Raw genomic sequence first — 16,536 nt, forward strand, 5'->3', positions numbered from 1 at the left:
TTGTTTACTTAGTAGTAAGTTTTCTTTAGAGAGGTCTGGACGTGAGCCACTACAGTGATTACAGGACTGGAAACAAGGACTGAGAAGGGGCAGAGGAGTAAGGGTTTTTTTAGCCAGAAAAGAAGAACCTCAGCAGGGCTGCCAGGAGAGGTTGTGCAGAATGTTCACTGCACAAGGGTACCAGTGGAGGGGGCAAGGGTGGACTGAGATCCAGAGGAAGGGCTGTGCCTTATCTCAAGCCTGATGCCCTGGTGCTGAGATGTGTCTGTGGGGTGGGGTGGTGGGGAAGGGGTGATTCTTTTTCTTAGTCCAAAGAGAAATCTGGGCTCCAACTCCCGTCCTTTGAGGGTGGGACTGTGCAGAAGGACCACCATTTAAAGTTCATCTTTTACTGGTGAAGTTACTTGCCCAAGATCACATAGCTGGGGAGTGAGTGTGCCAGATCCAGACACTGGCAGTGGCCCCAGAGTCCCTGGGCTTAACCACAGCCTGACACTCTTCGTGCGCAGACACGGCACACATGGCCTTGTCTGTGTTTCAGTGGGTTGGGCGTCGGGGGTGGGTGGAAAAGAGGGCCCTTTCCCCAAGCAGAATGGAATCACCCACCTATTTTCTCTGAAGGGCCGCAGGCATTTGTCTTTGGAAATCAAGCCCTCCTGGACCTGGGGGAGAGGAAACGTTTTCATATTGCTAATGATTTGGATCACCAAGGCTCTTACTGATCTGCCATACTGGGCTCCAATGAGATGTATTATCCCTATCACAAGGGCATAGAATTTGACTCATTTTCCACTCATGATGGTAGCCTCTCAGCGAGAGTGTATTACGCATCAGGTTCTGCGTTAAGCCTAGGCCTCAATGGAAGATGCTTGTGCGGTCCATCCCATGGGAGGTGCCCTTGCCTTGATACAGGGATATTGAGTTCTTAACATGTTTTAATGAGTATCCATTAGGTGCTGAGATGCTGAGGTTGAAGGGATGGTCCTGACCCCAGGAGGCTTGGTCAGCAAATGAGAGTAAGGAGTTAAGGAACAATGAAATGTAAACTTCTCTTATCTTAGGGTTTTGAGCCTTTTTTTATTTTTATTTTTTCTGTTTTTGTTTTTGTTTTTTTTTTGTTTTGTTTAAATTTCCATTTTTTTTGAGATGGAGTTTTACTCTGTTGCCCGGGCTGGAGTGCAGTGGCGTGATCTCGGCTCACTGCAACCTCCACCTCCCGGGTTTAAGTGATTCTCATGCCTCAGCCTCCCAGGTAGCTGGGGTTACAGGTTTATGTCACCACGCCCGGCTGAGTTTTGTATTTTTAGTACAGACGGGGGATTTGCCATGTTGGCCAGGCTGGTCTTGAACTCCTGACCTCAAGTGATCCACCCTCCTCGGCCTCTCAAAATTGAGCCTGTTTTAAATAAAAGCTATATGACCTTTGCCTTAGAGCCTACATTCATTTTTCCCTCAGAGGGGAAGGAAGCTGATTTTTATAAGCACTTACTGTGTGCCGTGAGCTTTGCGGAATCCACCTCATTCAACCCTTACCATAGACTGTAAGGCAGATGTCACTGCTCCCGCTCACAGATGACAACCCCAGGCTCAGCAAACAGAAATGACTGACCTCTTGGCCTGCGTTCTTCCCACTGCCTCCACTACCCCACTGTGCTTTCCTGGCCTTAGGGCCCTCGGGTCCCTAATGGACAGGCCCCCACACTGCCCGGGAAACGCGGCAGAACTGGAGGGGTTTCTTCTCTGAGGATTCTGGTGTCAGGAGATGGCAGCCCAGGCACAGTGGACAGATGGATGAGACATGCTCCTTCTCACGCACTTATCCTACACGCTGGTCACTCTCAAAAGCACAGCCCTAGGCACACTGGGGCTCACACTCTCTTGCACACATTGATTTTGTCACGTGCACTTGCATTGCCCTCTGGGCTTCTGCAGTCTCTTTCATGAAGCAGGGGTGGGTGGAGCAGGGGCTGCCGGCACTGATGGAGACTGATGCTACTCGAACTCCCGTGACAACTCACTCTCTAGCTGTCCCCGCCTCCCCACACCCCACCCCTAAACACACATGCACTGGGGCTGACAGCTATTTCCTCTCTCAGCCTCCGTCTCCCACCTCTGTCTGCCTGCTGCCTCTTGTCTAGCTGCTGTCAGGAGCTGACTGCCTCCGGGGCTGGAATCCTGTGCTCCCTCTGTACCCAGGTAAGGAGGCAGTGGCCCAGGGGCTGAGCGGCCTAGGGCCCTCTCTGGACCCACAGGAGAAGGCAAAGTTTTACCAGGTGAGAGGGCTGTTACCAGCTAGATTGGCAGAAGGCTGAGTTTACCAAAGATTGGAGGGGGACTTGGTGCTCAGAGGAGGGAAGGACTAGCTTCTTTGAGGCATTAACTAGATGTCAGGTACCAAGAGAAACCACTCAACTGTCTGTCAATATTCACAAGCAGTCTGGGTGGGAAGATGACACCAGCAGGCTTAAAGTAACTGGCCTAAGGTCACGTAGCCAGGAAGCCGAGGAGCTGGGATTCAAACCCAGGTCTTGGACTCCCACAGCTTGCACTCTCTGGCCGCCTCTTTTTTTTTTTTTTTCACCTGCCAAAGCTGGACCTTAGCTGCTGGGCTCCTGAGAATCTTGGGAGGCCGGGGGCTGTCTCTATTGAGTCAGAAGGACTGATCTGGTGGTTCCCAAGGATGGCAGGACTGTGCTCTCTGATCATCCCCATGGGACTTGGAGAAGCAGCAGCTGGTCTGCAGGGAATGTTTCAGGGCAGACAGTGGGTGGCACTTGGCTGTCTGCTGGGAGTGAAGTCCCAGCCCCACCGCTGCTGCTGAGGAATGCGGGGCAAGTTGCTGTGCTTTTCTGACCTTCATCAGTTTCTTCTGAAAAATGGGGTCTCATAGGTCCATTGCAAGAGTAACTGCTCTGCATATTCTAAAGCCTAGGAAGTGCCCATTCTCAGGTAGCACAGGCTCCTTTTCCATCTACCTGCAGATTCCCAGCTCCAAGGGGCTCATCTGCCAGCAAAATTCTAGTTTGATAACCCAGGACCCCACCCTAGAGAGGACTGTGGTCTCTAGAAGGGAGTGGGTTTTCTCATCCTGGCCAACAGTGTTTTCCCTAGAAAGATGAGTACTAAAGACCATTGCTCCCCTCTCCCACTTTCCTTCTTCCTCCTCCATCCTCTCTTCCTTGGAACAGGGGCAGAGGAAAGAGCACAGGCTGAGCATGAAACTTGCTCCTCCACATGTTTGTGCTGTCTGGGTGGCTCTGGGCCAGTTATTTAACCACTTGAGGCTCAGTTTTCTCATCTGTAAAATGGGATGGAGTACTAGCACCATTCTTCTAGAGCCAGAAAGACAGCACCTATTGAAGGACCTACCATAGTACCTGGAGTGTCACTGGTGCCCAGGACAACCCGAGTCCCTGTCCCTGGCTACTTGCCCCCTGCCTCCTGCATGGAGCCTCATGCAATTTCTTCAGCCCTCACTGACCCTGACCAGCCTCACATCAGATGGTCTTCAGGCTTTCAATGAGGATGTGAGCATGCACGTCTTATTTCTGGATGAGTGCGCGGGGGAGTAAGCGAATGAACAGGGCAGAGAGCGCTGCTGTGGCTGCTCCTGAGCGGGGAGAGATCTTTTGGCCCCATTGGGCCTGCAGAGCCCCATGTGGGAGTTCCTCCTACCCAGCTCTCCTGGCTCTTATCTTATTTCCTCTCCAACTATCAGAGGAGGGGCTGGTTCCACTGTTCACAGTCAACACATCTAACCAGCCACCACTGAGTGCGGGGAGCTGCACGGAGCAAGGTCTGGGGGTGCCGTGGGTGGGAAGGGGCAGCATCTCCATCCCCCAGGCCAGCAGGACCCTCTTGCCCTAGTTGTGGGGACTCCTTCACCCGCCAGTGCTCTGGGGATTGGAAAAAGAAGTCCTGTGGGCCTGACCTTGTTCCTATTTCTCTGTGTGATCCTAGACCGTTTGCTTCATAGTCATCACAATGACACTGATACAGCGCTTGCTGTGTGCCAGGCCATGTTCTAAATGCTTTTATGTAGTAACTCATTTAATGCTCCCAATAACTCTATGAGCTAGGTGCTGTTATGACTGACATCCAAGTTTTAGATTCAGAAAAAGGCTCAGGAAGGTTAAATGACTTGCCCAGGCACAGCAATGCTGGGATGTTACTCCCCCCGCCCCCACCGCCCAATATATTCCTGGGTCACATTGGCATCTCCTGGGGACGGTCCCACCCCAGGCCTCTCTCTTGGTTCCCCCGTGGCCCCTGCACTGCCAACCTAGGCACCTCCTTCCTTCCACTGCAGAACCCCACGATGTCCGCCAACGCCACGCTGAAGCCGCTCTGCCCCATCCTAGAGGAGATGAGCCATCTCCGGAGCCACAGCAACACCAGCATCCGCTACATCGACCACGCGACCGTGCTGCTGCACGGGCTGGCCTCGCTGCTGGGCCTGGTGGAGAACGGAGTCATCCTCTTCGTGGTGGGCTGCCGCATGCGCCAGACCGTGGTCACCACCTGGGTGCTACACCTGGCACTGTCTGACCTGTTGGCCTCTGCTTCCCTGCCCTTCTTCACCTACTTCTTGGCCGTGGGCCACTCGTGGGAGCTGGGCACCACCTTCTGCAAACTGCATTCCTCCATCTTCTTTCTCAACATGTTTGCCAGCGGCTTCCTGCTCAGCGCCATCAGCCTGGACCGCTGCCTGCAGGTGGTGTGGCCGGTGTGGGCGCAGAACCACCGCACCGTGGCCGCAGCGCACAAAGTCTGCCTGGTGCTCTGGGCACTAGCGGTGCTCAACACGGTGCCCTATTTCGTGTTCCGGGACACCATCTCACGGCTGGACGGGCGCATCATGTGCTACTACAACGTGCTGCTCCTGAACCCGGGGCCTGACCGTGACGCCACGTGCAACTCGCGCCAGGTGGCCCTGGCAGTCAGCAAGTTCCTGCTGGCCTTCCTGGTGCCGCTGGCGATCATCGCCTCGAGCCATGCGGCCGTGAGCCTGCGACTGCAGCACCGCGGACGCCGGCGGCCCGGCCGCTTTGTGCGCCTGGTGGCGGCCGTCGTGGCGGCCTTCGCACTCTGCTGGGGGCCCTACCACGTGTTCAGCCTGCTGGAGGCGCGGGCGCACGCCAACCCCGGGTTGCGGCCGCTTGTGTGGCGCGGGCTGCCCTTCGTCACCAGCCTGGCCTTCTTCAACAGCGTGGCCAACCCGGTGCTCTACGTGCTCACCTGCCCCGACATGCTGCGCAAGCTGCGGCGCTCGCTGCGCACGGTGCTGGAGAGCGTGCTGGTGGACGACAGCGAGCTGGGTGGCGCGGGAAGCAGCCGCCGCCGCCGCCGCACCCCCTCCACGGCCCGCTCGGCCTCCTCCTTAGCTCTCAGCAGCCGCCCCGAGGAACGGCGGGGCCCCGCGCGCCTCTTCGGCTGGCTGCTGGGCGGCTGCGCAGCGTCCCCGCAGAGGGGCCCCCTGAACCGGGCGCTGAGCAGCACCTCGAGTTAGAACCCGGCCCGGGTAGGGCAGCGCTCACACGCGAAAGCATCACCAGGGCACTGCGGTTCAACTTGATATCCGGACTCCAGCTGTAGTGATCAAAGTCGGAGGGGGCGGGACCCAGGCATATGCATTTTAAAGCGCCCCGGGAGACTCTGAATCTTTTTCAGAAACAGTGAGTTAAAGCAGTGCTTCTCAAACTTTGATGAGCCTGTGAAAAACCTCGGGGGTCTTGTTAAGTGCAGGCTGATTCAGGAGGCCGGGGCCGGGTGCTGAGAGTCTGCATTTAACAAGCTCCCAGGCCGCGAAGCCAGTGTGGCAGGTTCACAGAGGAGGCCTGGAGTAACACAAAGTGAAACTCGTAATAGACTTCCCACACTAGGGCTGTGGAGTCGGAAGGGCACACGGGCGTCTCCCTGGAGCTCAGTTTTACCAGATGATGAGAGAGGGAGTCTTATGTTAAACCAGCTATGCATTTTTGGAGAAGAGAGAGGCAAGGTTTGAGAAGCACTGTTCCAGTCGGCCCTCTTTATTTAGCCAGTGCTTACTGCCCTAGACGCTTTATCCCACAATCTTAAGGAGCAGCTTCTATTAGCCAGTCTTTACAGCTGAGCACATTCTGGCTCAGGGAGGTTAAGTGATGTGCCCAGTTTCAGGACTAAGGACCACAGGGGTCTGCACTGTAACCCTAGGCATCACATGCTCAATGACTCTGGTGAGCGAGGACATTCTCTGACTTACTGGAGGGACCTAAGATGCTACCCTGCGACCCAGCACTGCCCAAAGTGCTTCCAAGGCAGAAGCAGCAGGGGATGGCGTGGTCAAGCACTCGGGAAACCTGGGGCTAATCAAATCCAACCGGGGAAATGACTGTCTTCGGTCTTTAGAATTTGAATGGGCACAGCAACTCCGAGACTACAGCACGTGTCATTTCTTAGCTGAGCTGACCAGCCTCCCTGCAGGCCTGGTATTCTGTGGGATACCACTGGGTATCCTCTGGGCACTGGTAATCCCAAGATCTGTGCAGCCCCCGCCTCCAGGCTGCATGGGGCTGGGCAGCTACCATTTCCCATTTGTGGGTGGAAGGGGTAACTTGCATTTCTGACCTACCACTTCCACTGCACCGCGTCTCATTCCTCCATCTGCCATGGACTTGGGGTCAGAGACTGCTGGGTGTGAGCTCTGCGGCCCAGGGACTGAAAAACTGGCGCCAGTGAATTCTGCTTGGTGGATGAAACGTCAGTGGAAGAAGCAGATGAGAAACTCTTGAGATCTTGGTCCTGTATTTTTTTCTGCCACCAAAGCCAGGGTCACTGAAGGCCTGGCCCACAGCAGGCGTTGAGCAAAGGGAACAGTGAGGTGCCCAGCTAGCTGTATTGACACCCTGTATTGACACCTCACCCCTGCTCCCTCCTATCCCTTCCCCCTTTACTCATAGCACTTCCCCCATTGGACACGTGGTGCATTTTGTTTGTTTATTATGTTTCCTCTCCATTAGAATGAAAGCTTCTCGAGGGCAGGGACTTTGGTCTATTGTCTGTATTTGCTGGTGCCTAGGATTGTGCCTGTATGCAATAGGCACTCAATAAACATTTTTGCTGTAGACTGGACAGGCATGAGTTAGTCAGATTCTCTGGGGCTTCTGCAGAGTCTGGTTTGGAAAAGGAGGTACTGGGGAAAAACTCTGCTCCCCGCAACCTCACCATTTTAATCTTTCAGTGTTGAAAAGTGGAGAGGAGCCGGATTCAGTTTGCTGGGGACAGAGCCAGTGGGGTGTGGAGGTGCTCAGAGCAGTCTTTGGGAAGGTGTGGGGGGAAGCTGGGTTCCCAACTGCCAGCCTCCAGGCCTGGGATGGACCTAGCATGCTGAGAAAGGGCATACACCGCTGGGGGAGTCACCTGGCAGCCACCAACTCACTGAGGAACCAGAAGAATTGCTGTTCTTGGTTTGAAGGCACTTGGAGGAGAGGAAGGAGGGATGGGGGCTGAATCTCTTCCCGCCCCCATCTCTGCCAGGTCCCAGGTCCCCTCTGGGCTTCTGTCCCACACAGACCTGCCTGGAAGCCTTCAAAGGCCGAGGAGCCCCGGTCGAGGTGGGGTCCCTGTTCTGCAGCCACGGGGTTGGAGTGCTGGCTCCAGCAGAGGCGTCTGAGCAGCGGCCTGAGGTGCTGTGTCTGACATGATTGTTGGCCATGGAAGGCCTCGGGCTGTCCTGAGCTCAGATCTTGGCTGCTGGCCGCTGGGGCGGCTGCTTCTGCAGCAGGGCCAGGGTGTCCCGCTTCTCAATGGAGCGCAGCTGCTTCTTCTTTGCCCGCTTGAGCTTGGCGGGGTTTCGGATCTGGGGATGGTATGAGGGGAGGGCATTAGTGTGGCTGCAGCCTTGGTCCAAATTCCCAAGGGAGAGGAAGCTGCCCCACAGGGGCCTGAGGTCACAGCATGACAGTGGGGGCACATGAGGCAGGGGTCGAGGCCCTGGTTTGCACCCCCAAGCGGGGCAGAAAGGCAAGGGGGGAAAACGAGACACTCACCACTTGGACGACTTCTGCCTTCCGCTCATTCTCCAGGCGGCGTTTCAGGTTCTCGGCCTGGCGCTGTTTCTTCTCCTGGAACATGCAGAAGGGGATTTGAGTCGGGGAGCGGAGGCGGCCCTGGTCTCCCAGACCCCAGAAGAGTGCGAGCCGGCAGAATTCCCACAAGGGGAAAGGCCCTCTAAACCAGGCTCCAGGTTGGTGATGTGTGGGTGGAGGGCCAGCAGGAGCAATCCTGTGCCACGGTCTAGTGCCAGGGGCCAGTGCCAGGGGCCCACTGTGGTGCAAGCTCCTGACAGCACGTTGGGAGGTGGGTACGGGACAGGCAACTGAGAACAGGGGCTGAGATATGGGGGGTGCCCACCTAGAGATTCACGCACATGCAGACAGTGGTCCCTTGGGCCACCCTCATCAACTGCCAAGGGAGAAAGGGGTGCTGGCCCTTCCCCCATTCCCACCCTCTTGGACGGTCCCCCCCTCTTCCCCTGGAGTCCCGCTGCAGCAGAATGCCAGGTAGGGGTGAGGGCTGGGTCCCTGAGATTTTCGCAGGTGTGGGGCTGGGGAGGGGCTGTACTGCACAGAAAAGGCTCTGGAGCTATCTGGGCTGGGTTCGAATCTTGATCCTGTTATTTCCTAAACAGATGACCTTAGCAAAGTCTGTGCCTCAGCTTCTCCATCTTTAAAGTGACAGTGACCACAGTATCTACCTTGTAAGATAGTTTTGAGAAATCATTGAGGGAATGCACATGCAGGGCTTGGAGCAGCCCCTAGCTCCTTGGGCACACTGAGACTCTCGATGGAGTCTGTCTTGGGAGGGGAAGCCCAGTGCTCTCTGGCCATGCTGACTGTGTCCCTCGGCAAGGCCAGGGTGGGGACGTCGGCTCCAAGGCTGCTGCATGGTTAGGGGTCTCTGCTGGCTTTGGTGACTTGGGGTAGCAGGGGTGGCCTAGGCCCTGGGGGAGGAAGGAGAAGTGAGCCGTGGCCTCTTGTGGTCAAGGCAGGCCTGGGCTGGGCAGGAGTACCTTTGCAGAGGACCGTGAGAAGTGAGACGGCAGCTCTATCTTGCCCAAGAGGGAGCCAGGGCCACACAGGAAAAGAGATAAGGCCTCAGTATACAGTGGCAGACACACCGTTCCTCGGATGTCAGCTGTAAGCTGAGCTGGGGTGACTTAAAGCAGGGGACAGAGACTGAGTGACTGGCCCACCGCTTTCCTCAGTGGCCAGGCTGGGAGCACGGGCTAGGGATGAGTTGTTTGAATCCCGTTCAGCACTCCTCCTACACCCCTGGGGTCATTAGAGGAGTGGAGGAAGAACCTCCCGCTGATGTCTCTGCCCTGGGGGGCAGGTGCTGACCAATGCCACCCCGCTTTCTCTGCATGCTGCCTGCTAAGCATGGCCTCTTCCCCCCACCCCCACCCCCGCCCCCCTACCCCCACTGCCGCCCCCACCCCCCACCCCCACCCCCGCCCCCACCCTCACCCCCACCCCCGCCCCCCGCTGAAAAGTTCCTGGGAGATGTGGGTGAGGCTGTGACCCTTTACAGGGGCTTCCTGGCTCCGGGATGGGTGACAGGGGACAGAAGTGGAGGAGAGGTGTGGGGGCTGCTGCTTGGAGAATGACAGCAGCCATACCGGGGACATGGATTTCCAATCTGCAAGCCCTTCCCAAGTGAGTAGGTTCCAGCAAAGGGCCCTCGACCCCATCTCACTGATGGCCCTACCCCCCAGGGCTTCCTCCTGGGCCTCTCCCCATGGCCTGCTGCTGGTCCTCCCCCTCCGTCCCTGTCCCTGAGGCTCTCTCAGCAGCCCAGGCTAAACTGGATGGTCCCCTGGGCCTCCCTGCCCTGTGGTCCCAGACTGCACTTCTGCTTCTGGCCAGGTGCCCTTCCTCCCTGGGGCCTTCAGATTCAAGAACGTTTCTTAACCAAGTCGGCCTCCCCCAGGCACCCGTGGAAGCTCCCGCCTCAGGTTGTACCAGCAGACACCAGCTCAGCCTGGCTGGGCCCTCACCTGGCGGCGCCTCTCCTTCTCCTCCTCCAGGTGACGGGCAAAGTCCTTGGCCAGCTTCCTCTCCTGCCGTTCCTTCATCTTCCGCTGCCACGACGTGCGCAGGGGCTTGTCCTGAAGCATCTGGGAGAATCTGAAAGGGGGAGAGTGGGTGCGTACAGGGTCTGTGGGGCGAGCGCCACCCATGCCCTGTCTCTTCTCAGCCGTAGGCTCTGGACCTTCTTCCCCAGAGGCCAGGCAGAACCACCTCCTTGATGGCCCGACAGGCAGCCCTCCAGGTCTGCAGAAACTTGGGGTGGGAGGGAACCCGGATTGTGCTGGCTGCCATTTCTCAAGCCTTGGCTACATGCCTCTGAGGTGGGTACTCCTGTCTTCTCCACTTACGGAAGAGCAGGCCAAGGTGCGGAGAGGTTAAATAGCTGACTAAAGATACCTTGTTCCTAAGTGGCAGTCAGGACTCGAACCCTGTCAGCGACTGCAGAGTCCAGGCTACGCGCCCCCTGCTGTAAAGTTCTGCTGCTTCCGCCAAGCGCATTTGGCCTGGATGTGAATGCCTCTGGAGGTGGGGCGCTCACCCCCTATGGAGGCGGCCCATTCCAGTTGAGAGCAATGTGAGTGGTTAGAGTTCTGGGTAATGATTCAGAATCTTCCCCGCCAAGACTGGATGCGGTGGCTCATGCTTGTAATCCCAGCACTTTGGGAGGCCAAGGTGGGCGGATCACATGAGTCCAGGAGTTGGAGACCAGCCTGGCCAACATGGCAAAACCTACCAAGCCTACTAAAACCTACTAAAGTTTCTACTAAAGATACAAAAATTAGCTGGATGTGATGGTGTACGCCTGTAATCCCAGCTACTTGGGAGGCTGAGGCACAACAATTGCTTGAGCCTGGGAGGTGGAGCTTGCAGTGAGCAGAGCGCGCGCCACTGCACTCCAGCCTGGGTGACAGAGCAAGACTCTGTCTCAAAAAAAAAAAAAAAAAAAAAGAAAGAAAAAAGAAAAAGGAAAACAAGAATCTCTTCCCCCAGTTGGAGACGGAGTGTGCATCAGGGCTCTCAGGGAAATCTGAAAAGAGCGACGATGATTTTAGAGTTACAGGAGAACTGAGCTCATCTCCATAAGAATGCATACTATAAGGATTTATGAATGGGATGATATATCTAGGATGTACTTTAAAATATTTCAGGGAAAAAAAATGCCAAGGATCGGCCGGGCGTGGTGGCTCACGCCTGTAATCCCAGCACTTTGGGAGGCTGAGGCGGGAGGATCACCTAAGGTCAGGAGTTCGAGACCAGTTTGACCAACATGGAGAAACCCTGTCTCTACTAAAAATACAAAATTAGCTGGACATGGTGGCGCATGCCTGTAATCCCAGCTACTCAGGAGGCTGAGGCAGGAGAATCGCTTGAACCCGGGAGGCGGAGGTTGCGGTGAGCCGAGATCGCCCACTGCACTCCAGCCTGAGCAACAAGAATGAAACCCCGTCTCAAAAAAAAAAAAAAAAAAGAGCCGAGGATCAAAGATGAAACTAGACTAGTAAAATGCTGAACTGTGTTGATGCTGATAATGGGGACTTGAGAGCTTTGCTCTCTCTTTGTATGCTTGAAAATTTCCATTCAAAAAAAGTAAAAACGAAATGCAAAGAAGTGTCTGGTGGCCTCCGCATACTGAAGTTAGGCCTTTCTCTTTTAGATTCAAGGCCCATTTTGGTGTCCCTCGGACGACTTCTGGCCCCAGCTCCCTGATTTCCTTCTCCCCTTCTCAAAGTCCTGCCACCAGCTCCCTGATTTCCTTCTCCCTTTCCCAGGGCCCTGCCACTGAAGGCCTGGCCTCCTAAGCACTAAGAATGGGGTGCCACATGGACCTCCCCCATAACTGTAAAGCTGGGCTTCCCAAGCTGGGGTACAAGAACCCTGAAGGGACAAGGTGGTGGGAGCCTAGAGACACACAGAACCACAGGACACAGCGCTGCATCTCTGTAGAGCAGGGCTGTCAAACAACTTTCTGTGATGGTGCAAACATTCCACATTGACACCGTCTAATAAGGTAGCCACTAGTCATGGGTGGCTGCTGAGCGCTAGAAATGTGGTTGGTGTTGATAGAGAAACTGAATCGTACATTTTATTTAATTTTAATTAATTTAAATTTACATAGCCACATGTGGCTGGCAGCTAAGGTACTGAGGCAGGGCAGTTCCAGACCATCGGTTCTACCTGTGTACTGAAGGAACTCAGGCCTGGGTTCCAAGTCCAACCACTTACCACCTGGGGGACCTTGAGCAAGGTAGCCTCTCTGAGTCTCAGCATCCTCTCCAGTGGAGATGAGAATCATTCCTAACCCAAAGGGTGGTAGGAGATTTAAACCTATTATGGAGCACATAATAGGTGCTCCATAAACGCTACTCCTCAGAGAAGTCAGACAGCTTGCCCGAGGGGCACTACGGAGAAGGTGGCGTTTGGCATGAGCATGAAGGCAGGGCTGCAGCCAGGTCTCCCTCAGCACACACGCTTTCCCAGCTGTGGCTGTCTTCCTCCCTGCAGCAGGAGCTGCTTCCCATCCATCTCCCGGTTCACTCACCACCCACTGAAGCTGCTCCCTCAAAGATCCTAAACATTCATTTAGTGGCCCTGCGGGGCCCCTCTCCACAGACCTGCCTGCAGCTTCTGAAGCTGTTTTAGTTCTCTTGCAACAGCCTCCTTGTGGGTTTCCCTGCCTTCACCCCTGCCGGCCTATGTCTGTGTCCAGTAGCCAGGCTGATCTCACAAGTCAGGCCATTTCATTCCTTTGCTTGACACCCTTCCATGGCTCCCAAGCTCACTCAGGAAAGCTGGAGTCCCTGCAGGGGTCACCAGGCCCTGCTGTCTCTCTGACCTCATCTCCTACTGTTTCCCCTTCTCCCCCTCATTCCAGTAGCAAGACCTCTGGAATACTTCTCAAGCGGGAGCTTGCTCCAGCCCCAATGCCTCTGAACTTCCCTTTCCTCTTGCCTGGATACTGTTTCCCCAGATCTCTGCCTGGCTTCCTCTGCTCAGGCCTCTTCATCTGCGAGGCCATCTCTGACCACTGTGACAATACCCAGCCCTCCCTGTTATTCTCTGGTCCCTATCCTGGTTTATTTTTCTTGGAAGTCTTTATTCCAGACGTATCATGTGTGTACTTGTTCTTGATCCGTTTCCCACAATTACAACGTTTGCTTCAGGAGAGCAGAGGCTTTTTGTTCACAGCCATGTTTACCCCAGATCTGAGCAACTGGTTGATGAATGAACGAACCACCTTCTGTCCTCATTCATCCACTTGTTCAGCTTAGTGCCTGCCCGGCTTTGGGCTCTGGGGGATCTAGTCATGAGAGGTAAGTCCCCACTCTCACACGCTCATGGAGCCTCTGGTTTAAAGGATAACAGGCAGTCAATAAGAATCACGGAAATAAATAAGCATTTGTGCAAACAGAGGTGTTACAAAAGAGAAGGACAGCACACGATGAGAACATAAAGCACGGGGACTTAACCCTCACTGGATAAGCCAGAGAGGCTTTTCAGAGAAGGTGACATTTGAACTGAGCCCTGAAACATGAGTGGGGGACTGGCCAAGGGAAGAGCCTTTCAAACAGTGGGAACAGCACGTGTGAAGGCGCTGAGGAAGGAGGCAGCATCACACACGGGGGAAACATGGAGGGGACGTCAGTGTGGAAGCTCTAGTGATGGAGGGGAGAGGAGGGTGGGCCTGCCGGCCTCATTAAGGAGGCTGGAGTGCATGCTCTGAGTGGGCAACAGTGAGTCAGGAAGGGTCTGCAGTTGGGCAGGGAGCTGAGACCACAAACCCTCTCTCCAGACTTCTTGGTCAAGTGATCTGTGGCCTCCTACTCTGCTCCAGCTGCTGATTCTGTGTCTTGTGCGGGCCCCTCCCTTCTCCTCACCTGTGCATGGGCCCCCTTGAGCTCAGCAAGCCCATCTCACCTGCAGCATGAGTACCAGGACCCAAGCTTCACTCGCTCAACTTGCTCATCACCCTCTTCCCACCTGGACCAGCCTCCTCCAGTTCCACATGGCCATCAATGGCCCGGCCATTCTCCTGTGACCCGCTGGGACAGGGCAGAGGGGTAGTGCCATCATCCACTTCTCCAGCAGCTACAGTCACTCTAGCTTCAAAGTCTCTCTCATGGGAGACTTGCAATAAATTACTCTGTAAGCCTCAGTTTCTTCTGTTGAATCAGGGGTGGGGGGATAATACCCACAGCCTAGGGTTTTAAGGGTACAAGAAAAGGGCCTAGCACGAAGCCTGGCACAGAGTCAGCTTCTTCCCTAAAAACACCCCCCTTCCTCATGGCCCCTCACAGGCATGCATCCCGGACTCTCCCCTGTGGCTCCCATTAGCTTGAATTGGAACTGAACCCCACACCTCTCCTTCACGGCGGCCTAAACTCTTCCTTCTTCAGACGAGCCACTTCGTTCCTTCCTTAAATAAGCATTCATTGAGCATTTACTATGCTCTTGGCCCAGAAAGACAAGAAAGATCTCGTGCCTGCCCCTTAAGAAGGTTGCAATCCAATTCAAGGTGGATCTACAGGGATTGGGTAAAGGAGTTTTGCACACAGCCTTCGGAATCAGATCTGTGCTCAGATCCTGTGCCTACCACTCATTTAGCCTCGGTTTCCTCACACAAAAAACAGGAATACCACCACCTGCTTCACAGAGCTGATGTGCAGATTAAGTGTGATGATACGTGCTGTTCCATGTTTGAAAGGCTGTATATAATCAGTGCTCAGTAATACTTTTCATCTTAAAGGCAAATAACTGTAACAGACTATATTGGATGAAGACTTCACTGCTTTGATCAAGTAATGGCTGGTTTACTTGCTTCTGCCTCACTCACTAGAGAGGGCAGACAACGGTAAATGTCTGTTGAACGAATACACAACTGAGGTGCTACAGGAGAGGCCCATAGGGACCCCGAAGAGGAAAGGCATCAGAGAAATTGATCTTTGAGGGCCTGGCCACCCCCCTCCGGGATCCCAGGTCATTTTACCACATTCTGATTGTAATTACCTGTTTGCTGACACCCTCACTAACGTGAGCTCTCTCTAACCCTGGGGCTATTCTCCAGGCTGCAGCAGGGCAAAGGCGGGGTCCCAACACCATAGAGAACGCCACCCCTGTCCAAGCTGTCCCTTACTTCACCTTTTCTTGGAGCGGTCCTTCCAAACTCGCCCCGATTTGGGCTTCCCCTTCGGGATTACAGGAAGCTCCTCTTTGTTCAACTTCTTGGACGCTGGGGCCTGGGATGAAGAACCTTTTCGCTTCTTTGCCCCGAGGCCGCCTGTCACCGTCTCCCCAGCTGGAGGTGGCTTGCTCGGCTCATGCTGACCCCGCGGGGAGCCAGGTGCCTTGAGTGTCAGCTCCAGTAGTGGCTGAGAGGGCTCCGGACCGGGAGCTTGCTGACCGGGGTAAGGCTCTGGTGATCCTGGGCCCGGCGGTAGCTGATGCTGGGGGGCCCCCGGGGTCAGCTCCTCCTTACTCTGGGCCAACTCCGAGGCCAGTACTCCCTGGTCCTGAGAACACTTTGATGCCTCCTCACTTGACTTCGGCTGACATCGTGGGGATTCAGGACGGGACTCCGGCTGTCTTTGAGGCGACTCCAGGTGTAGGTCTTGCTGACGCTGGGGGGACCCTGGGCCTGGCTCTGGCTGCACTTGGGGGGACTCCAAGCCTGCACCCTGTTGCAGACGGGGTGATCCTGGGCTTGTCTCCGGCGGTCTTTCCGGGGACCCCAGGCCAGCTTGCTGCACACTAGGAGGAGACCCAGGCTCCCTCGTTTCTTCTGGGTTCGACTGCAACTCCACAAGGGCCCGTCTCACCCGCGAAACTGAGGTGAGGCTCTCGGGGGATTCGGGCCTTAGGCCTCCCAGCCGTCGGCTGCGCCTTAGCGGTGTATCCATGCCTCAGCGAGTAAGTTTCCACACCCCTGCACACGTGCAGACCCCGCCGACAACCGGCGCCTTCCTATGACGTCATGAGTCGCCACGTCCGTGACGCGCAGGAGGGGCTGTTGCTGAGGCGGCCGTGTTGGTGAGGGATGCAGAGGCGGGACTGGGAGTGGGGTGGGGTGGGGCTCAGCATGCGCATGCGCAATTCGCGCGGGCTTCGTTAAGTGATTGATGAGCCAGTCTTTTTTCTAGGATTCGCTTTTGCCTTTCTTGCAAAGTTTCCTGGGGAAAGAAGAGCGAGCAAGTAGGAAAGGGAAAGTGGGAGGACCCATTTCAGGGAGAGAACAGAGTTGAAAAAAGGTCCGAGGAGCCTTAGGCAAGGCCCGATGGAAGTTTTGTGGCCAACTCCGGTGCAGTTGGGCAGGGTCCTGCCCTCCTTGGGCCTGTTTTTGCACCAGCTTCGTGCACCCCAAATGACCCTGTCGGAGTCCTTCTCCCAGCAGCCTGAGGGAATGCTACCTGGGGGTCGTGGAGGTGGAAGATCGGTCTTTTCTGTGTTAATTGTTCACACTCTTGCTTCTCCC

The 16,536-nt window shown here is 55.5% G+C and overlaps 2 protein-coding genes across 3 annotated transcripts; one reads left to right on the forward strand and one right to left on the reverse strand.

Moving 5' to 3' along the window:
* The first annotated feature begins 2,114 nt into the window (after positions 1 to 2,114).
* Positions 2,115 to 7,110, forward strand: PTGDR2 (prostaglandin D2 receptor 2). Of its 2 annotated transcripts, none has more exons than XM_065528129.2 (2): positions 2,115 to 2,273; positions 4,310 to 7,110. In XM_065528129.2, the coding sequence occupies exon 2, from the start codon at positions 4,319 to 4,321 to the stop codon at positions 5,507 to 5,509; it is 1,191 nt and encodes a 396-aa protein (XP_065384201.1). In that variant the 5' UTR covers positions 2,115 to 2,273; positions 4,310 to 4,318; the 3' UTR covers positions 5,510 to 7,110. The 2 variants fall into 2 exon arrangements, with proteins under 2 accessions (XP_065384201.1, XP_005577759.3); XM_005577702.5 differs by having other exon boundaries at positions 2,115 to 2,196.
* Positions 6,962 to 16,032, reverse strand: CCDC86 (coiled-coil domain containing 86). The gene is made up of 4 exons (XM_065528130.1): positions 15,207 to 16,032; positions 10,037 to 10,166; positions 8,028 to 8,102; positions 6,962 to 7,837 (listed from the first exon to the last, which is right to left on the reverse strand). Exons 1-4 carry the CDS (start codon positions 15,962 to 15,964, stop codon positions 7,718 to 7,720), a joined length of 1,083 nt encoding a protein of 360 aa, XP_065384202.1. The 5' UTR covers positions 15,965 to 16,032; the 3' UTR covers positions 6,962 to 7,717.
* Positions 16,033 to 16,536: the final 504 nt, after the last annotated feature.

The sequence above is a fragment of the Macaca fascicularis genome, chromosome 14 (genome assembly GCF_037993035.2).
Source record: "Macaca fascicularis isolate 582-1 chromosome 14, T2T-MFA8v1.1".
NCBI classification, from domain to species: Eukaryota; Metazoa; Chordata; class Mammalia; order Primates; family Cercopithecidae; genus Macaca; species Macaca fascicularis.

Excerpts from the sequence above, each read along its gene's own strand:
- PTGDR2 (XM_065528129.2), top strand. The coding sequence starts at position 4,319 with ATGTCCGCCAACGCCACGCTGAAGCCGCTCTGCCCCATCCTAGAGGAG.
- CCDC86 (XM_065528130.1), bottom strand. The coding sequence starts at position 15,964 with ATGGATACACCGCTAAGGCGCAGCCGACGGCTGGGAGGCCTAAGGCCC. Across the intron at positions 10,167-15,206 it reads AAGGACCGCTCCAAGAAAAG|ATTCTCCCAGATGCTTCAGG; the intron begins GTGAAGTAAGGG and ends TCCCCCTTTCAG. Across the intron at positions 7,838-8,027 it reads AGGCAGAAGTCGTCCAAGTG|ATCCGAAACCCCGCCAAGCT; the intron begins GTGAGTGTCTCG and ends TACCATCCCCAG.